The 22785-nt window shown below is 38.9% G+C and overlaps 2 protein-coding genes across 3 annotated transcripts in view; one reads left to right on the top strand and one right to left on the bottom strand.

The window, feature by feature from the left end:
- LOC126412205 (Krueppel homolog 2) overlaps window positions 1-2618 on the bottom strand; it is a 54119-nt gene extending 51501 nt beyond the window's left edge. The window contains exons 1-3 of one of the 2 annotated variants that reach the window (XM_050081687.1): window positions 2465-2618; window positions 2196-2369; window positions 1588-1769 (exon numbers count right to left, since the gene is read on the bottom strand). In XM_050081687.1, the coding sequence (XP_049937644.1) occupies window positions 1588-1769; window positions 2196-2356 (343 nt within the window). In that variant the 5' untranslated portion in view covers window positions 2357-2369; window positions 2465-2618. Of the gene's footprint in view, window positions 1-1587; window positions 1770-2195 lie in introns of both variants that reach the window. The other variant, XM_050081686.1, reaches the window with a different exon arrangement.
- An 18-nt stretch (window positions 2619-2636) lies between these two features.
- Window positions 2637-22785, top strand: part of LOC126412204 (dehydrogenase/reductase SDR family member on chromosome X) — a 67469-nt gene continuing 47320 nt past the window's right edge. Inside the window, exons 1-2 of the mRNA XM_050081685.1 lie at window positions 2637-3007; window positions 8413-8520. Coding sequence (XP_049937642.1) covers window positions 2893-3007; window positions 8413-8520 — 223 coding nt within the window. The 5' untranslated portion in view covers window positions 2637-2892. The remainder of the gene's footprint in view (window positions 3008-8412; window positions 8521-22785) is intronic.

The following is a 22785-nucleotide window of genomic DNA, read 5'->3' on the forward strand; positions in this document are numbered from 1 at the left end:
ATTTATAACGACAAAGAATATTAAGGTCATGCTTCACTCCCAGCAATTTAACCCTAGATCACTAAATCCTCCTAGAATTTATGGTTGCAACTGATACCAATTCACAGCTCCCACCAACATTTTGAGCAGTACAGTTGTCAGTACAGTGTGGTGTGGAACAGGGCAGTTGTATTTGTTTGTATGTGACATACCACTGGTGACAATCATAACTAACTAGTGAATAAACTGTAAACTACAACTTCCTTTCAATAAAATATACAGTAGTAGAGTTTACAGTGGTTAAGTAACATAGTAACAGTAACAGTGTCACAATGCCCTCCCCTCCCCCCCCCCCCCCCAAGCCACATCAACTTTAATGTTCTAGGATTAAGTTCTGTTAATATGTCCCAGCCGTACTATACCCTTGGAAATTGCAGTATGGAAACCACAATATTCAGAGCAAAAGAGCCATTTATTCTCTCAAACAAGTGTAGTAATGTCACTGCCTCATTCGCATCAATGTAAGATGTCATCTTACATCCCAGCCTAACCACACCTGACGAAAAACACAGCAGACCCAAAATTAGATATGAAGCAATAACTCTACTTATTTTTATATTGTACTGTATGTATTTTAATTTGTGTGTCTGTGCAATGAAATAATCATAGTGTTGTTGGTTGAATAGATCACATCTGCTACGCCCACTGTAATTGGCTAACTAGACAAGTGTCCTGCACTCGGATTGCATAACAAAAGCTCATCATACTGCGCAATCTCAAGTTCACAGTTTCCGAAGCTATCATGGCGTATTTGGTGGATTTCATATATATACTCGTTTATTCTAGAAATATACAGTTTGTGTTACCGCGCATTAAGTATCTGCCCAAGAGACTTTCTTGCCCTCTCTTTTTGTTGTGCTACAGTGCCTGAAAATGTGATATTGATATATAAAAATTTAATTACTGTAAGTATTAGATCCTTTTCACTTCTTCATATTGCAAATGCATCACAAAATTCAAGTTCAGCAAGCCATTGTACATGCTCTAACAGAGCTACAATCCTGCAAATACACCCCAACACAACATTTTGTGCGGTATACAGAAATACAAGTGATACCCCCCACCCCTTTCTTTGCTTCTATAATAAAGAATAGGTAGAAAGTAAAATGAACTGGAAACATTATGTTCCAATATGTTTCCCTATCAGAAAATATGTGAATGATTAACTTTCCTACATGTGTATTCACTACATTATCAGCTGCTATAGTTGCCAAATTACTATATGAACCAATTATTTTTTTTTTTTTATGCCAGGAACATCAGCTTGCTGAACATGAGGATTTCTTTGTGGGGGTTTCAGAAAATGGTCCTTGTGAAAAAGGCTCAATTTTCTACACCAGGATGCAAACAAAGCTGAAACTCGGCAGAAGTTAATTTAGGTCTATTGTATACAAATTTCAACAAAATGAAATATGGTCAAACTAGGACACCTTTACAGGAAATAACACACGAGAGACACACAGACAGATGACACATCGGAGATAGAAAAAAAACTAATAGAAAAAATAGCTTTCAGGATATTTTCAAATAAGGTTTTGTAAAGGATACAGCCAACTGGAGCTACATATAGAAATATAAGAGAGTACAACAAATAGTGGCAGCTATCTTCTGATAACAATTGCTGAAGGAACTCTTTAGAGAATGAAACTCGAGGAATTCTCTGATGTAGTCGCAGTGCACTTGTTGCAGCATTGGACATCAGTGCTTTATAGTATGCATTATAGGCGTTTCTGTAAGCAGAAGAAAAAAATTCTATGATAAGCTTAAACTATTTACATGGAACTACAGGTAAAAACACTGTCAAAATGTGAATTGATAAATATGTAAAAGTATAGTAGGTCTGAAAACAAGATGTATTACTAGTCGCTGACGTCTAAGAGGTCCAGTGCCGTTTTGATTTATTTAATTAGTTGCACCAACTAAAAGTTACGCAGTCACAAACAGTCGTAGGCAGTATCTAGGCCAACCAGTTCTGCCGTGTGCGCAAGGTCAGCTGGTCAAAAGCAGCAATGTCATTCTAACTTCCAATGGCAAATTATAGTCAACAAATGTGATAACGTTTAATAACTTAAATAAAAAGCGCAATGCGGTTACAAGCAAATCACTAGGTATAAAATTACTGGCTGCAACATGATATGGTTCAAGAAATCACGTACCCGAAGATAGGGACGAAATACCCAAAAGTAAAAAATATTGTGAATATTCTCGTTGCCCATAAAGCAACTTCAACTTTCTCTTCAATCAGACGTTTCTTCAGCGTTGCCCAACCTTTAACCTGCGGTTGCGTTGAAGTGCTTGTGCTAGTTGTATCGGCCATATTTCAGAAGTATCTGTCCAGAAGTATAGATACAGTTTTCAATCAAAACAAGCAGCAGGGTTTCGCTAGCAATTTTTTGAACACCAGCACTATTATTGCTACTTTTACCGTCACTCGTGGCAGTGCAAATAAACAGACCTACTCAACATGAAAATAATCTCTGCACTAATTATCACGATACTCTTATTTGCACGTGAAAATTAAACTTCAATCATACACTATTAGTGACCACAACGCAACCTGCACGCAATGACTTGACCACACTGAGTATCGTTTCTGAAGTTTCGTGTTTTCCCAGTAGATAGCGCTAGCAGATGCGAAAATGGTATCTTCCGAGTAAGTACTTTGAATTACTGCCGCCTCTTTAAAATGTGTTTACTGGCGGTACGGGAAGCACTCTGGGACAGCTGTCGCTAAGTAGTAAAGAGAAAGTGGAGGTGACAGAGAAAGTTATAGTAGAAAGCTGTGAGGGAGGGTACGTCCTCCTGTGGTGTGCGGACAGTATCGCATGCGCAGTGTAGTTGCAGAGTGAAACCATGGCTATTAACTGGAAGCTTATTTTTAAGGCAGTTTGTTACGAGATTTATTACTATGTGATTGGAGCGGCAGCAATTGTAGAAGATTTTATGAATGGGCATCGCAACAAACTAGGTAACTATTAATATCTAGTGAGAATTGTTGCTTACAGAGAAAGTTTGTGCGCAGTGCTACGTAATCGATCTGTATCCATGAAGAAATATTACAACATACCACAATGTTTCTCCTCCTTTCTCCTCTCTGCCTGCCTTTAGTCGAATAGTTGAAGTCTACTGTATTTCAGTGAGATTGACCAGTTTACGTGTATGTTTTCGAGCATACATGGCAAATAACTCTAATAGAGTTAATTGTCCTACATTCTTCACCAAAGCAGGCGGAGCACGAAGTAGAGATACTGGACACCTCTTTCGGAATAACACGATGCACTTGGCTGCTACCTTCTATAAGGAAGTGTCAGTAACTACCCATCTTTTGAAATTGTGTATTATTTGTTTCTCACAGAACTCATTTTTATATAAAAAAGAATTCTGCAGAATGCATTGGTCTGCCATCAGAGAGTCAATGGGTGCTTTTGCTCTGTTGTTTTTAGAATATAGTTTGTTTCAGTTTTGTAATGTGTTTGTGCACTTGCCCAAGCAAAGCAAAGTTATTGTATTCTCCGTATGGCATTAGGTATTGACAGAAAACGTTGCTTTCATTCTGATTTTAATCACAAAGACATCCAAAGTATTGTTTTATGTGACCATTTGATCATTTTGATGCTGCCCTTGAACTACGTTGGGCCAGATTAATTAGATGTGACTCAGTCAATGATGTGTGTAAGATTGTGCTTTAAACATGTACGAGAGTCAAGATGGGATATCATATTTGACTGTAGCATTCATCGGTGAAGCATACCAGACAGCTGTGACCACAGTGAAATGCACAGCTCAAATATACATCTAAGTTGAACTCCCTTGTATTTTCTTCTGGGCTCTCAACAATTGCATTTAATCTTGTACTGCTTGGTTGGCTGTGTGTAGTTTTTGAACAGTAGTGGCAGGTGCCAAACTGTTTATGTGGTCGGCCGAGACAGAGATTGGCCTGTGCAACATTCTACTACCCACATGTCACTGTTTGTGACCCTCTTTTACATCTGTATGTATAGTTTCACTGTAAAGTACCTAGCAGAAGCTACTTCATACCAGTTTCAAGAATTTTCTATCCGATTCCATTCACATACTGGACACGGGGAAAAATGACTGTCCATATGCCTTTGTATGTGCTCTAATCTCTCTTGTCTTATTCTTGTGGTCCCCATATGGGATATTCAATAGTGATAGCAGAAGTGTTGCACAATCCCCCCTGAACACAGATTCTCTAAGTTTGTCAGACAGGATTCCACAAGGGCAATGGCTTCCTTTGTGAAATATTTCCACTTAAGTATGCCAAGCATCTGTTACACTATCATATGGACTATACCAATTTTCTACAGTTACAAGCATGAGTTTTGATTTCTCAGCAGTAGAATTATAAATTATCGCTCAGTCATATCAAAGTTGCCCCACCCAGCTCTTTACCTGCAGAGTGACCTCTGACACAGACCAACCTCTCAATATAACACAAACATCTGATGAGAGTTGCAATTGCACACAGCCTGCTAACTGCAAAACATGTACTTCCTATATGCATCTGTCTTTATTGTAGCATTGAAGGAAAATATCAAGCCATTTATATAATCATTCGAATTGTTATTGTCCTTTTCATCATGAAAAAGGTTTTATAGCTTTCCTACACTGTGTGTGTGTGCAAAAAACCAAGATCATTGTGTAATCCAGCTTGTGAGTGCTCAGTGTCATGAATGTGGCTGGTTAGATTAGATTAGATTAGTACTTGTTCCATAGATCATGAATACGACACCTTGTAATGATGTGGAACGTGTCAGGTTAATAAAAGGTGTCTATACAAGATATTACATTACACAAAATATTACATGATTTTTATTTTTGTGGGGGTTGAGGAAATTATCCATTTACTATATCCAAAAATTCATCTAATGAGTAGGAGGAGTTGCCATTAAGAAATTCTTTTAATTTCCTTTTAAATGCTATGTGGCTATCTGTCAGACTTTTGATGCTATTAGGTAAGTGACCAAAGACTTTTGTGGCAGCATAATTTACCCCCTTCTGAGCTAAAGTTAGATTTAAGCTTGAGTAGTGAAGATCATCCTTTCTCTTAGTGTTGTAGCCATGTACACTGCTAGTACTTCTGAATTCATTCGGATTGTTAATAACAAATTTCATAAGTGAATATACCGGGTGATTAAAAAGTCAGTATAAATTTGAAAACTGAATAAATCATGGAATAATGTAGATAGAGGTACAAAATGACACACATGCTTGGAATGACATTGGGTTTTATTAGAACCAAAAAATACAAACATTCAAAAAATATCCGACACATGGCACTTCATCTGATCAGAATAGCAATAATTAGCATAACAAAGTAAGACAAAGCAAAGATGATGTTATTTACAGGAAATGCTCAATATGTCCACAATCATTCCTCAGCAATAGCTGTAGTCTAGGAATAATGTTGTGAACAGCACTGTAAAGCCTGTCCGGAGTTATGGTGAGGCATTGGCGTCGGATGTTGTCTTTCAGCATCCCTAGAGATGTTGGTCGATCATGATAAACTTGTGACTTCAGGTAACTCCAAAGCCAATAATCACACGGACTGAAGTCTGGGGACCTGGGAGGCCAAGCATGACGAAAGTGGCGGCTGAGCACATGATCACCACCAAACAACGTGCGCAAGAGATCTTTCGCCCGTCTAGCAATATGATGTTTTTTTTTTTTTTTTCCCCCCCTCTCTAATAAAACCGCATGTCATTCCAAGCATGTCAATTTTTACATCTCTATCTACATTATTCCGTGGTTTATTAAGTTTTAAATTTGTACTGACTTTTTGATCACCCGGTATATATTGTGAAGCTACAGTGAAGATCCCTAGCTCTTTAAATAAGTGTCTGCAGGATTATCTTGGATGAGCTCCAGCAATTATTCTGATTACATGCTTTTGTGCAATGAACACTCTTTTACTCAATGATGAGTTACCCCAGAATATGATGCCATACGAATGCAGAGAATGAAAATAGGCGTGGTAAGCTAATTTACTGAGATGTATATCGCCAAAATTTGCAATGACCCTAGTAGCACAAACGTTTCAGCAGATCCTCAGTGTGTTTTTTGCAGTTCTACCCCCATCAATGCATACACCTAGAAATTTTGAATATTCTACGCTAGCTACCGATTTCTGATCGAAGTCTATATTTATCAGTGGTGTCATTCCATTTACTGTGTGGAACTGTATATACTGTGTTTTGTCAAGGTTTAATGAGAGCCCATTTGCAGAGAATCACTTAATGATTTTCTGAAAAACATCGTTTACAATTTCACCAGTTAATTCTTGTCTGTTGGGTGTGATAGCTATACTTGTATCATCGGCAAAAAGTACCAGCTTTGCGTCTTCGTGAATATGGAATGGCAAGTCATTAATATATATTAGGAACAGCAGAGGACCCAAGACCGAACCTTGCGGCACCCCATTCTTGATTGTTCCCCAGTTCGAGAAACCACCAGTTTTCTGCATATTATGTGAACTGCTTATTTCAACTTTTTGCACTCTTCCAGTTAGGAATGATTTAAACCATTTGAGCACTGTCCCATTCATACCACAGTACTTGAGCTTATCTAGAAGTGTTCCATGATTTACACAATCAAAAGCCTTTGAATAGATCACAAAAAATCCCAACGGGTGATTTCTGGTTAGTCAGAGCATTTAATATTTCATTAGTGAAAGTATATATAGCATTTTCCATTGGAAAAAACCTTCTGGAAACCAAACTGACATTTTGTTAAAACTTTATTTTTACAAAGGTTTGAAGTTACTCTAAAATACATTACTTTCCAAGAATTTTGGCTAAGGCAGTCAGAAGAGAGATTCGGCGGTAGACATCAGACGTATCCCCTTTTTTATGCAGTGGTTTAACAATGGCATACTTCAGTCTATCTAGGAAAATACCCTCCTTCAGAGAGCTATTACATATGTGGCTAAGAATCCCACTTATCTCTTGAGAACAAGCTTTTATTATCCTGCTGGAAATGCCATCAATTCCATGTGACCTTTTATTCTTGAGAGTTTATTATCTTTGTAATTTCAGGAGGAGAGGTGGGTGGAATTTCAATTGTATCAAATGGTGTGGGTAAGGCCTCTTCCATTAACTACCTTGCTTTATCTAATTAACATTTAGATCCTATTTTCCCTACAACATTTAAAAAATGATTATTCAAAATGTTTCCTACTTCCGGCTTGTTGTTTATCAAGTTTCCATTCACTTCGATGGTGATGCCATCATCCTGTACTCTTGGTTGCCCTGTCTTACTTGTAATAATATTCCAAATTGTTTTGATTTTGTTATCAGAGGTATTAATCTCAGACATGATGCACATGCTTTTGGACTTTTTAATAACATTTCTTAATGTAGCACAGTAGTTTTTATATTATTTGGTTGTTTCTGGATCATTAATCTTTCTTGTTGTTAGATACAGTTCCCTTTTGTGGTTACAAGATGTTTTTATTCCTTTAGTAAGCCAAGGTTTTTTGCTTGGTTTCTTATTATTAGATTTATCTACTTCCTTGGGGAAACAGTTTTCAAATTCTCTTACAAGTGTATCAGGAAATAAGTTATATTTTAAATTAGCATCAGGTTCCATGTATACCTCATCCCAATCTCACTGCTGAAGATTTTCTCTGAAATTTCTAATTGTTGAGTCATTAATTGGCTTCTTTGGATCTGTAGAAATTAATCGGAGGGCATACTTGTTATTCTTATTGTATCTCACTTTAAAATTGACCTCTGTATGTCTTGAGTGCTTTGTGTCATGTGTTGAGCACTGTGTTTTCGAAACATCTGAGCAGTTATTATTAGAATCATTCTTCAAATTGGGACATAAACTATATCTCGTCGAGTTATAAATTGTGAATGCCCGTTAGTTTCGAACGGCTTCAGAGTGTTAGTTACTTTCTCTGGAATGCAACATTAATTAGGTAACATAGTGGTTTCATTACTTTCTTATTACACATTCAGAGCAGACAATCAGATTCTCTTACTAACCATTTGCCGTGCATATAGCATTTGTTGTGCAGAATTCAGCCTGCCTGGCCTTGTTGGCCATTGGAAATTTTAGTCCTGGTGTACTTAAGTTCTAAATACATCTTTTTTGTTAATGTTAAAGTGAGAAGAATCAATTTCTGTTGTCATATAAATATTCGCTAGTCTCGTATACATTGAAAACATGTTATATAATATTTCTTGATGTTAACATCAAGTAATTGCTTCTCGAAATGCATAATTTGACATTTTATTTGTTAGTAATTGTGTGTGATCAAGCCAGAGTACAATATTCCACTGATTCAGAAACAACCCTCGTACTGTGGAAAATTCTAAAAGCTTTGATTCAGTTTGTTTCTTTGTACAGAACTTGTGCAGAGGCCAGGAGATGTTGCAGTTATTACAGGTGGAGCACGAGGAATTGGAGTGGAAGTGGTGAAGAATTTACTGAAGTGTGATATGCACGTGATTATTGGTGAGTGTATATGTATGTAACCTGTGTTTGTAACAACAAATTTTTTTTAATATGTTGACCAGTGTACAATAACTAAAGTGCAGAGGTCAGCCAGAACTTGTGAACTGACCACATCTTTACATTAAAAACTACACAATGCTTTAACTGTCCAGGAAATTGCAAAAATCATTAGGTTACTTACAAGTAGTTTTTCACCTGATAATTATGGTATTTCAGTACTAAAATGTTTTGCTGAGTTGATAATGCCCCTCTTGAACTATGTTTCTAATCAGTCAATGAATCGAGATATTTTTGTACATTTAAATATAGTACAGTAAAACGTATTTATAAAAGTGGAACAAGCAAATGACCTATATAGAGCCATTCCTTCCACATGCTTAATGTCTGTTTTCAAAACTGTTAGAGAAGGGAACTTAGAATAGAATATGATGATGATAACAAATGCTTATGTACATAGTAATATTATGTCCTCAGGAACTCAGTTCTAATAGAAATAAACAAGGAGACATTGTTTTGGCACTTTCTGTGATACCAAAGATCTTAGATGTGCGAATCACAAAATTCTAGTATGTAAACTAGAAGCACGGATGGAGTCACATTGACAAATGATACCACAGCAATGAGACTTAATTCAGAGTGATGAAACATTAAATATGGCATTGTGCAAGGTTTTGTGCTGGTCTGCTCCTGTTCATGACTACATAAATTATTTACGTGAGATATTAGAAGACCATTTTTAAATTGTGATGGTTTTTCTAATGGCACACGTATACTGATTTAGGGGTCCAAACATAAATACCGTATACAGCCAAGAGAGTATTGGAAGAGGCTTACAGCAAACAGCCCTACCCTTAGTCTTACGAAGATTCATATTATGTAATACCAAACAAATAAAAATCACATACCTGAACCAGAAGCAGAAATCATACGCACACTCACTAGATAGTTTCCATACAGACTATTCATTCCAGTGTAACGTGTAGAATGAAAATTTGTATGTTGAGCTAGAAGTGTGTAACAGCTTGCGACAAATATTAGACAGGAATAGGGAAATCCCCGTGTATTCCAAACTATAGTGAGAGTATCTTATTAGCCAATTATTTTATAATTTATCAGATTTGGGCCTGGGGATCTATGTTCTGGTTAACATAGATGTTTACTACGAACAAGTTTCTTAGGTTTCAGGTATACAAGACAGCTATAGTGGTTTTTGAAATCGATAACGTTACTAAATGCTTAGTGTGAAGTAGAAAACTTTTTTAAGAGGGAAGGGTAGCTGATTAGTGTAAGAGTAGTGGCTTTTACTGAACTACCTAATTTTATGCTATCATATCTAAACAAATATTACCTTTGCTAGTTCCTGCCCTCCACCTACCTACCTCTTTCACCTACTCTATTTTCCCCCCCCTCAAAGCCCCAAGCACAGTCTCCTGACTCTGCACCTAGCAGTCCATCCCATCCACACCAAATCCCTGCACACTCCCACAGGCAGCACAGCATCTTCCCCCACCCCCTGCTATTTCCTCCTCCCCCCCCCCCCCCCCCCCATGCTTCCACATCTCCTCTTAAAGAGTCCTTTTGATTGTGCCTGTCTGTGGCTCAATGCCTCGTCTGTATGGTGAGCAACAATCTACTCTTTGCATATTGTTGTTATTCCATCCTGGACTTACCATTGTCACACGGGGGGGGGGGGGGGGGGGGGGGGGTGAGAGAGTTGTTGGGATGAGGGGAGACATTCTGGGATGGGCCTGAGGATTTGAATAAAGAAAATAAGAATAGGTGGTTTCGCTGGATTTCCAGAATGGAATCACTATGGCAGGGTTTGTAGTCAGATGCCTTCTGTCAGATAATCACTCCAGTTCATCAAGATGGTGGTGGAGCGTTGGTGTGCAGGGAGCATGATTAAATCAAGGTCTGTCTTGAGGTTACGGATAACTGTTCTTCCTTCCATTTGCATCTTTGGTCCTGGGAAGGGATGTGGCAAAAAAAGGGTGAGGCCAAGTTGGAAGTAAAGAATTCCTGGAAGATAAATAGGAGGCACATGTTTATATGCCACTAGATCCACAGGAAGTGATGAGACTGAAATTACAAATGATGGGAGATATGAAATTGCTCAGATTGTTACAAGAGATGGAAATTAGTGATGGAGGGATAGGAAAAAGGAAGAGAAAAGGGGTAAGTAGTATGAGAACATGGACTGTAGGAAAGAAACGGAAGTAGACCACCTGGTGGAATTTTGCACATAGCATAATTTAATTGATGCTCACACCCGGTTTAAGAATAAAGGAAGAAGGATGTACACATGGAAGAGTCCTGGAGACACAGGGAGGTTTCAGGTAAACTATATAATGGTTAGACAGAGTCCTGTCAAACACTTGGTTGTGCACATTCTACACCCATCACAAGCTTATCCTATCCATTGGAATCAGGGCCACCTTTAGAAGCAGGAATGCATACTAGTTTGTGACAGTTTCTCCACAGCACTTTATGTGGGCATGTCCACCAAGCAGCTGTCCACCTGAATGAATGGTCATTGGCAAACTGTGGCCCAGAGTAGAACCGACCACCCAGTGATGGAACATGGTGCCAAGAGCACAATATGATCAATATTAATGGCAGCTTCACAACACAAGCCATCTGTATCCTTTGTCCACCCCCCTCCCTTTCCATAACACTGTCTTCTCTGAATTGCATAGATACGGGTTGTCCGTGCAACGTATCCTTAAATTCCGTAATCCTCCTGACTGACCTCTGTCTTTCAAAACCCCACACCCCTCACCTGCCTCCACCACTGCTTCAGGACTCTAATTTCACTCATCCTGCATTCAAACACATAGTGTCTTCCCCACAGACTCCCTTTTCTCTGTTCTGTCACCTCCTCTTCAACGTTCCAGAGTTTTGTGGCCCTGGTGTCCATGCCTGTACTACCATATTCCTGTCCCGCTTCTTTCACCCACATTCCTGTCCTGTGCAACCACTGCCTGTCCCTCCCAACCATCAACCACCCTTCTTGAACTCTCCCTCCCACTTCCTGCCCTTGCTTGCCTCACGTACTCTACCCAACCCAACCACAGGCGTGTGAAGCTGGTGGTACTTGATTTGCCAGTAGGAATTTAATGGCTTTGATAGTCAATGCCTGTGCTGCATAGATACCAGGTTTTCTGGAGCATTATTGTCTGAAGGACGTGTGAACACCTGTGTGATGGATTTTATCTTTGTGGAGATGGTATCAGTCAGGGCACTGTTTATCTTTGCTGGGAATATCTGTTGGATGCACGTGCTACCAATCCACTTGAGTGAGAGCATTTATCAGGCTGGAATTTCTGATAAGATTATTGTGATTATATTCTTGGAAGAATCCCTGTCTTGTATTAGTTCATCTTGTGTGAATAGTAATATTTAATAAAACTATGTAAATGTGTTAATATTTGAAATTTCTAACTAACTAATATTAGTTCAAAAGTGACAGCATCACATATTTGAGAACTGTTAGTGCTTTTATTTTCAAAGAATTGAAATTTTGTTACTGGTGAGGATAGAGATCATTGAAGTGGGACAAAAACTGAACCTTAACTCTAGATTTTAAATGTTTGCAGCAGAGTTAATGTTTCAAAACTTGCCAAACTAGGCTTGAACCCCAGAATCTCGCAATTCATGGGTAGTCCTCTTAGTGACCCATGAGCCACCCTCATGGTGTCAATTCTGCCACATATTTCTAGTGCACAGTACTAATCTGTAAAGAATCTCAGAACAGCGTGCACTTGGCTGCAAAGCCAGGATTCGTTCTGGAGAGTATTTTGACAGCTTCACCTACTGCTTTCATCAGATGTCTTGGTCAGTGGATATTGGCCAAACTGAACTGGATGAACTGCATTTTGCCTTTTGTAACTGAAATCATTTTCTAGCTAACACAGTGATGTTCCGGTGCAAGTTCTGCCACTGGGCATTCCCCATATGTCAGTTGACAGAAGTCTCTTTTGCTTAAAGTATCTTACCCTCTAATCTGTACCAGCACAATTAGTTTCACTGCGAAAGCTTCAAACATCACAACAGAACATTTTTATAAAAGAAACATAAATAGATAAATTCATAAGAGGGCTATGAGCCATCTGAAATCCAAACAGAGTAAGACAATGAGGTAACCCTTCTGCTTTTGTGTTTAATTGTATCCTGGAGAAAGTAACAAGACAATGGCAGAAAGAAATACACAGGGATATGAAAATAACACAGAAGCTAAAGTAACCTAAATGAGCTTCTCACCCAGTACCTCACTTAATTTGGAGTAGGAATTAAAATCCATGGAGAAGAAAGAAAGACTTTGAGGTTTGCCAATGACATTGTAATTCTGTTGGAGACGGCAAAGGACCTGGAAGACCAGTTGAATGGAATGGACAGTGTCTTGAAAGGACGACGTAAGATGAACGTGAACAAAAGCAAAACAGCAAAACAAGGATAATGGAATGTAGTCAGGTTACCTCAGGTGATGCTAAGGGAGTTAGGTTAGGAAATAAGATACTTAAAATATTAAATGAGTTTTGCTATTTGGGAAGCAAAATGAGTGATGATCATTGAAGTAGAGAGGATATAAAATGTAGACTGGCAATGGCAAGGAAAGCGTTTCTAAAGAAAAGAAATTTAACATAGTGTAGATTTAAGTGTGAGGAAGTCTTTTGTGAAAGTATTTGTGTGGATTGTAGCCATGTATGGAAGTGAAACATGGAAGATAAATAGTTTAGACAAAAAGAGAATAGAAGCTTTCAAAATGTGGAGCTACAAAAGTGCTGAGATTAGATGGGTAGATCACATAACTAATGAGGAGGTAGCGAACAGAACTGAGGAGAAGAGGAATTTGTGGCACAATTTGACTAGAAGAAGGGATCGATTGGTAGGGCATGTTCTGAGGCATCAAGGGATCACCAATTTAGTACTGGAGGGCAGTGTGGAGGGTAAAAATTGTAGAGGGTGACAGAGATGAATACACTAAGCAGATTCAGAAGGATGTAGGTTGCAGTAGTTACTTGGAGATGAAGAAGCTTGCACAGGATAGAGTAGCATGGAGAGCTGCATCAAACCAGTCTCTGGACTGAAGACCACAACAACCACCACCACCACCACCACCTCACTTAAAAGGCAGCAGTCAAAGATGGAGACAGTGTTCGGACTGCTGAAGAATACTTTGAAATACAAATGCCCATCTTATCACACCAAATTCAGATGGCAAGCTACTGTATGTATGTAGTACACAGGTGGTGTCCAAACAGAAGCTGTCAGAAATAAACAGAATGAAAGGAAGGAAATTTCTGAATATCGTGGGGCCAAAAGAAGTAATATCAGAAGTTATGAAACAGACTTTAAAAATGCTGTATGGAACTATAGGAAACTATCATTTTCAATTTAGATTTAATAGCAGATTAATTTACATTAAATTGGAGACTAAATAAGAAATGTTGTGAGAACTTGGAAAGATCTCAGCCACAATAAAGGAAGGATGGTGGCTTCTTATGGACACACTATTAGAATAATACCAGAAAGTGTTATACAAGGTATTTAATTACCAGAAGAACAAAACGTGATAGGTAAAAGAATTATATCTGCATCAAGGAAGCTGCGGAACCATTGCAGAAGCTACATCTGGAGTTAGACAATTACTCTGCAATTCACAATTCAGTGCCTGACAGAGGGTTCATCAAACAACCTTAAAGGGATTTCTATACCATTTCACTCTCAAACAACATGTGAGAAAAACAAACACTTAAATTTTTCCATGCAAGCTTTGATTTCTCTTATTTTGTTTTGATGATCATTTCTCCCTATGAAGGTGGGCGCAATAAAATATTTTCACTGTCTGGGGAGAAAGTTGGTAATAGAAATTTCATGAAAAGTTCCTGCAGTGATGAAGAATGCCTTTGTTTTAATGATTTCCGCCCCCACCCCATTTCATGTGTCATATCTGTAGCACTGTCTACTCTATTTCACGATAACACAAAAAATGAGCTGCCCTTATTTGGACTTCTTCCATGTCCTCTGTCAATCTGAACTGATTAAGATCTCGCATGACACAGCAGTTATTCCAGAAGAGGGCAGACAAGCATAGTGTAAGCAGTCTGTTTAGTAGACCTGCTGCATTTTCTAAGTGTTCTGCCAATAAGTCAGTCTTTGGTTTGCTTTCCCACAACATTATGTATTCAGTTGTTCCGATGTAAATCATTTGTTAATTGTAATCTGTAATCATTTATTGAGCTGCAGTCTTTTCTACAGGGAACAGAAGTTCAGAGCAGTCTAACAAATAGGGGAAAAAAGTTGAGTAACAATGTAGGAAAAGACAGATTGCTACTTACGATAAGGAAGGTATGTTAAGTTGCAGATGGGCACAATTAAGACACACAAAGCTTTCGGCCAGTAGTGTTTCCTTTCCTCTGGGTTCTGCCGTGAAAAGTATAAAATAGAAAATCTGATTGGGTTTTGAATTTTTGATGGAATAAGTTACGGATAAGGCGGACTTCGTATTATTGATTGAGATAGTGCTGTAATTTGACCATGCATGGAAGACCAGGTCAGCAACACTACAGAAAGCGACTATACGGAAATAGCATCAGAAACTAGTTGAAATTTACCTTATAATCTTGTTAGAAATGGAGTACTAATTACAATATAGTCTTCATGGCTGTCCTCCTAATTCTCTTATAGGACGACCCGTCTTTCACTTTTCTCCGTCTGTTGAAAACTTTAAGTTGTCACTGTCAGGATTAATTTTTAAATTTGGCGATAACCATTTTGAATCACTATTGAAATAACTTTGTTTCGTAATATAGTTTTAATTTCCACTTAAAAGCATATTTAACACAGTGCCGAAAAATACGTCTTTCATATGAAGACAAGAGAGAGATAGTGAGTAATGAATTAGTTGTTAAAAACAAACACCTACGCAAAAGTAAAAAAAACAATTATTTATAAAAATTGGTTGCTGGCGCAGCACTCTTCTGCGTGCGCGATTGTAAATCATATCTTTGTATTGGCGGAGGCGCGGTAGTCAAAGTACCGTTACAGGCCACAGCCTTCTTCAGTGAGAGAGAGAGAGAGAGAGAGAGAGAGAGAGAGAGAGAGAGAGAGAGACACACACACACACACACACACACACACACACACACACACACACACACACACACAGTCAAGCACACCTCAGCATCTTGGGCTGGAATGCAGCTATCACATGGGATGTAAGGGGTATGGATATATGGAGGGGGCGGGGAAGGGGAAGGGATAGTAGTGTACGGGTGGTGAAGTATGCATGGACTAAAATGCCAACAGGCACAGTGTTAGGTCATTGTGGGGCAGGGAGGTGGGGGGAAAAAGGAGCAAAAATAGGAGAGGAGCAGGAAAAGACAGGCAGATGGATTGAAAGAGAGTGGGGGATGAGAATGGGGAGGAGACAATAGGACAGGGGGGGGGGGGGAGGAACTGTTGGGTGGAGGGTGTGGGGACAGTATGTTACTGCAGGTTGAGGCTGGTACAATGACCATTTATACACACAATGTTAATGCTTATATATTTAGTCTTTTTCTGGATAAGTATTGGTACCGAAGGGTCTGAAGTAGTGACGATCAGCTTTCACCTCGGCAAGTTCTTCGCGTTTCAGTTCCTATGACTGTGAGTTAATTGCGGTCTGCCCAACATCTCCTATATTGTTTCCATGTAGCTTGAATTCAGTGATTGGATGTGATTTGTGTTCCATCATGCACTGAATTTTTTCCACCAATACTTCTTTTATAGCTTCAGAGAGAAATAAGCAAAAAGCTTCTGCTTTTAACAACTTTAGGAATTCTATTTTCCATGCAAGCATTTTTAGTATGAGCACTGTTCTCTTCAGTACAACCACCTCTCTCAACATCTCGTCACAAACAGCAGCAGCCAATAAAAAGTAAAATAAAATAAAAAAAACTGAAGTCTGCTTTTTTTCATTATTTTTACATACATTACAGCAAGAATAGCAAGAGTGGTGGATTTATCAAATGAGAAAGCAAGAACAGGAAGAGTATTCTTGCAGAAGAGTGAGAGGGGCTGTGTTGTAGAATGAAGGAATACTACCGAAAGAGGGAAGAACTTAAGAAGGAAAGTCAATTGTTTAATCATAGCCCATAGGTGGCTGAAATAATTACGGTAAAAATTACCAAAAAGAAGGAAGTGGACATATTGAACTAGAGGTCAAAGGCTGAAATATTGTGCAAATATGAGGATGGTTCTGATAAAAGTAAATTGAAAGGGAAGTCAGAATTTGTTGAATGGGCTTACTATTACTACATCAAAGCTAAACATAATTTCAATACCATAATATGTTTCAATGTCACATGTACAGGTATAAAAATGTAGACATTTGGGATAAATTTTCAGAGTTAATGTTCTCAGTTTCTTCCCACAATATTTTGACAACCTAGTTATTTTAAACACCAGAGGAAGAGAACAAGTTGTTGTTGAAATAACATGGAAGGAAAATGATGTTAACTCAGCTGCACATCCAGAAACTTAAAATAAATTTTTATATTTCTTTCCTAACTAACGAAGGACAAAGAAAAAATAAGGTATAAAAACTAGTACCTTAATGTTGCTGTAGGATGAATTAAATGAATTTGACTGTCACTGATGCATTTGTTTGTGATGATACATTTTTTGGAAGGTTGAGAGTGCTCACTATTACAATATGTCGACTAGTGACCTTGATTTTGGAATGTTTATTTCAACAAAGAAAGGGAGCTGCATTTCATAATCTGTCACTAATACTTCAGTAAATTACATTAACTTGTTCATATTTTTGAAAGAACTTTACCGTAAATGTAGGAATTCTATCAGAGAAGTCACATAACTACACATTACAATTGATGACACGTGTCTAATTAAAACTGCCTTCCTCTGCGTTGTTTCTAGGTCCCTGGTTCAATACACAATACAAGGGATAAACTGCTTTTCCTGTACTTCAGCAGTGGCAACATTCTTGTTCAGCAGTGTCTAACTGAAAAATACTGCATGCAGCAGTAGATGGTAATGGCATATGTCACTTGAAATGTGAGATTTCTTTTTCCAGACAAACTTTGTGTGAAGGACTTGCACATTTCCCACACATTTTTAGTCATTTCTTTCTTGAGTTTTTAAGCCCTAGATGATTGTCCTCACACTTTCTTGAGTTCCTCCATTTCGTATAAAAAAAACTGTGCCAAGAGTTTTCATCATGGGAATGGAAACTTACAGTAAAGCTTCAGATTCTGTGGACAGAAATGTTTTACTGAATATTTCTTGTGGCAGATGGCTGGACCCTGTAAAAAGTACATTGGAAGGCACAATTGCTAGGCTTGTGTAGCAAAGCACAATGTCACGAAGCTTTGAAATGGATTCACGAGGTTGCCAATATGAGGAGTCATCACTGAGGTTGTGAGTGATGTGTCCAAACAGTGGAGACAGATGAACAATACTGTGGCTATTGAAGGTGTACAAATTGGATGCAAAATACAGTACACTTCCTAGTCATCACCTAGAATAGGGCATCATTATACAAGAAAGTTTAAGGTGCATAATTCGTACTGAAATTGCAGGGAAAACTGATCTCGAAATAGTGCCTGAGAAGACTTGAGGTATGGTATGCAGAAAGCAAGTGTAAAGTCAAAAGTAAAGTGCTTTCAAGGAGAGCATAAAGAGTTCACCTGTATCAAACAAGATCATAATAGACAGAAATTATATGTTGCAAAAATGATGACTGGAAAAAAACCACATGTAAAGGTGTGCCAAATTGTGACATTATATGGCAGTAATCAGAAACAGTGCATAATATGCAATGGAGACACCCCCCCACCCCCCCCCCACCCCCACCCCACCCCTCAGGGAACAGAACCTGTATCAGAGTGAAAGAACATTGAAAGGTCTTGAGAGACATCTAGGGCATGGAAAAAATAAGATGAGGTATCGGCAGTTAAAGACAGCACCTTCACAAGTATTTGGCAGCAATTTCTAGCAAGACACAGACAGAAGACTGAGATTTCCAGAGTGCATCATGAGGATGGACAGCCATGTTATACCAACCACATATGAAATGCAGTATGTACTATGAGGAATGGCTGGGTGAAAGAAGCAGTTTATATAAAGGGAAAAATTCATACACATCATTACAGTATATGTTCAGTTGTAGGACAGCAGTGGAAGATCATGTAGTGTAACATATCACTTTGCTAAAGTGATGTTATGCAAGCATTCACCGAACCGACGAATGACGATTGCCACTATAAAAACTTTATTTTGGTAATGAATTAGTATATCCTACTTTTTGGACGCATGTTTTATTTATGTACATGTATTAAGAAATGGGTGGCTGCAGCATATCTGCAAGTCAGGACAACAATAGGAATCGTATCATGTTCATGGTACCTGCTGGTTGGGCGGCTTTATTCCGTGTCATTGGGACCTGCCTTGGAGATATGATGCAAGTCATTGAGCAAGAGTGACCATGACAGTATCCATGATTTCACAGGGACAAGAGAAAACCTGTTATCTAGTCTTCCAGTGGGAATCTGTTAACTGAGACACACTGTTTTTGGACATAATCCTTATCAGTGTATATGATGTTCTGAGTAACGAAGGAATTTTGTTATGAAACTTCCTGGCAGATTAAAACTGTGTGCCGGACCGAGACTTGAACTATGTACCTTTGCCTTTCACGGGCAAGTGCTCTAAAGCTGTGAGGAAGGGGCATGAGTCATGCTAGGGTAGCTCAGTTGGTAGAGCACTTACCCGCAAAAGGCAAAGGTCCCAAGTTTGAGTCTAGTCCGGCACACAGTTTCAATCTGCTAGGAAGTTTCATATCAGCGCATACTCCGCTGCAGAGTGAAAATCTCATTCTGTAAATTTTGTTACGCATAATCACTGTAAATGAGTACAGCATACAATACATTGTTTATGAGAAGAATCATATTTATTTCAACAATCGGATGTAGGATAGTATGCGTAACTTCCGGCAGTAACTGCAGCACTTCATTTCTCGAAGTGTAATCAGAAGGTTGGTGGTGAACTGAAATAATGTGAACAAGATTGAATAATAGGAAACTGTACCTCCCAATCAGCCTTCACATCACAATGCTATATCGAAGTAAAGAAGCAGCAGAACATTTCAATTGTAGGTGGACTGAGTCAGGATCAAAAATGAACATTACAGGAGTACAGAAGGGACGAGAGAATTGAGAGGTATTGCATGCTGAATAAGTTACTCTTGATCCTAAATGGTCAACATGCTTGAGAAGAAAAGTTGAGCACCCAGAAAAGGAAGAGAAAACAAAACGAAATTTCACAGGTTGAGATGGTATGAATGTTGTTTCGGTGACTACAGAATCGTGTCAGTTATAAAAACCTTGGCAATAATAACTCACTTATCGGGATGATGTAGCATCTCATCTGGCTTGGATGCAGGCACTCGTTCAGTTGCAAAGAGTGTCATAAAGCTGTCGTAGCCTCTAGCGAGATAAGCTGGCTCACATCTGTTGTAAATGGTCTTCTATATCTCGGATACTGGTAGTGCTATAGAATTGATGCCCCAGTTAGTCTTGCACGTGATATACCGTGGACATATCTGAGGAGATTGCTGGCCATTGAAAAACATTTCAAGATGATAACACTGTTGTCATCTTGAAAAACATTTCAAGAATGAGACCTCACCCCAGATCGCAACTGTACTCACTGACAGTGATCAACTGGGCTAGGAAAGACTTGCGGTTAATCACTGAACATAATTTGACACCATTCCTGGTTGCGATTCCACTCCAAATGAAGTTTTTTGAGTTGTGGTATTAATGGCAGCCTGTGCGTGAGATAGAATTCCCCAGTGTGCCTGCTGATAGTCTCTTACCAATGGTGTCGGACGATACAGTGTTGCAGTGAGTGCATTACTTGTTCTCGGATGGCAGGTGTGCATCATACGCGCTCTGTGCACATTACGGCAGTACTCCCTTGTGGTGTTCAGATGTGGGCAACTGGAACCTTGAGGAGTGTCTCTTCCCCTCATGTTCTCATGCGGTCAAACGTCAGGTCACTGTCACATCCAAATGCCCTGTAAATCTGCATATTGCAACAGTAGACCAACCTGCCAAATGGAGACCCACAATGAGGCCCCCTTTCAAGCTCTGTCAGGTGGTAATAATGTTGCCTCACAAGAGTACATGTCATCTCTGGGTCTTTCACAGTGATCACTCATCTGATACTACATACACCCTATGAGGTCTGGTAACAACACTAAACACAAACAACACTAATGCACTCTGGTGGCCATTCTACCTGATGCAGAGAATTGACAGTCTAATCATTTACATACCCACCGATTGTGTGTACATGTATGAAGTTACGTGGACATCCAAGCATGTTGTCTTGAGTGCTTCACAATTTTTTTGTAAGGGGGACTATTATTATTATTATTTCTATCCTTTCTCAGACGTTATGTCTGGTTAAAAATGGAAAGTGACGTGGACCTTGATCAAGCGTGACTTCCTTTTAACTGTACGGTATTTGTTACATTGCATTTAGGAACTTTCGGCTAATTGAACATGTATTAATGATATCAATATAATAGAGGGAAACATTTCACGTGGGAAAAATATATCCAAAAACAAAGATGATGTGACTTACCGAACGAAAGCGCTGGCAGGTCGATAGACACACAAACATACACACAAAATTCTAGCTTTCGCAACAAATGGTTGCTTCGTCAGGAAAGAGGGAAGGAGAGGGAAAGACGAAAGGATGTGTGTTTTAAGGGAGAGGGTAAGGAGTCATTCCAATCGCGGGAGCGGAAAGACTTACCTTAAGGGGGGAAAAAGGACGGGTATACACTTGCGCACGCGCGCACACACACACACACACCAGCAGACATATTTAAAGACAAAGAGTTTGGGCAGAGATGTCAGTCAAGGCGGAAGTGCAGAGGCAAAGATGATGTTGAATGACAGGTGAGGTATGAGTGGCGGCAACTTGAAATTAGCAGAGATTGGGCCTGGTGGGTAACGGTAACGCTAATTTCAAGTTGCCGCCACTCATACCTCACCTGTCATTCAACATCATCTTTGCCTCTGCACTTCCGCCTTGACTGACATCTCTGCCCAAACTCTTTGTCTTTAAATATGTCTGCTTGTGTCTGTATATGTGTGGATGGATATGTGTTAGTGTGCGCGAGTGTATACCCGTCCTTTTTTCCCCCTAAGGTAAGTCTTTCCGCTCCCGGGATTGGAATGACTCCTTACCCTCTCCCTTAAAACCCACTTCCTTTCGTCTTTCCCTCTCCTTCCCTCTTTCCTGACGAAGCAACCGTTTGTTGTGAAAGCTAGAATTTTGTGTGTATGTTTGTGTTTGTTTGTGTGTCTATCGACCTGCCAGCGCTTTCGTTCGGTAAGTCACATCATCTTTGTTTTTTGAACATGTATTAATAATTACAGATTTCTGTAGTTGTATATATACGTTTGGATGTAGCTGTATTGCATTGATGTACTGGTGGATATTGTGTGGTATGACTCCTGTAGTTGATAGTATAATTGGTATAATGTCAACTTTATCCTGATACTATATGTCCTTGACTTCCTCAGCCAGTTGGATGTATTTTTCAATTTTTTCTGCTGTTTTCTTCTGTATATTTGTTGTATTGGGTATGGATATTTAGATTAGTTATGTTAATTTCTTCTTTTTATTGGTGAGTATGATGTCAGGTTTGTTATGTGGTGGTGTCTTATCTGTTGTTATGGTTCTGTTCCAGTACAATTTGTATTCATCATTCTTCAGTACATTTTGTGGTGCATACTTGTATGTGGGAACATGTTGTTTTATTAGTTTATGTTGTAGGGCAAGTTGTTGATGTATTATTTTTGCTACATTGTCATGTCTTCCGGGGTATTCTGTATTTGCTAGTATTGTACATCCGCTTGTTATGTGATCAACTGTTTCTATTTGTTGTTTGCAAAGACTGCATTTATCTGTTGTGGTGTTGGGATCTTTAATAATGTGCTTCCTGTAATATGTCGTCATAACTGCCGCCTGCTTCACGTCTGCTGTGCAGCGAGCTACCTTAATTTAAGTATTAACTGTATTTTTCTTACTTGTCACTTCTTCTTCCGTGTGTTTTTGCTTTTAGGAAGCTTTAATTGTCGAGTGCTAGTAATAGTGTTCCATAGATTTCGTGTTTGTTTTGAATACAGTCAGAGAGAGTCCCTTTGGTCAGCCACAGTGCCAGTAGTGCTAGTGTTTGTTTTGAAT

Source organism: Schistocerca serialis, chromosome 7 (genome assembly GCF_023864345.2).
Source record: "Schistocerca serialis cubense isolate TAMUIC-IGC-003099 chromosome 7, iqSchSeri2.2, whole genome shotgun sequence".
In the NCBI taxonomy this organism is placed as follows: domain Eukaryota; kingdom Metazoa; phylum Arthropoda; class Insecta; order Orthoptera; family Acrididae; genus Schistocerca; species Schistocerca serialis.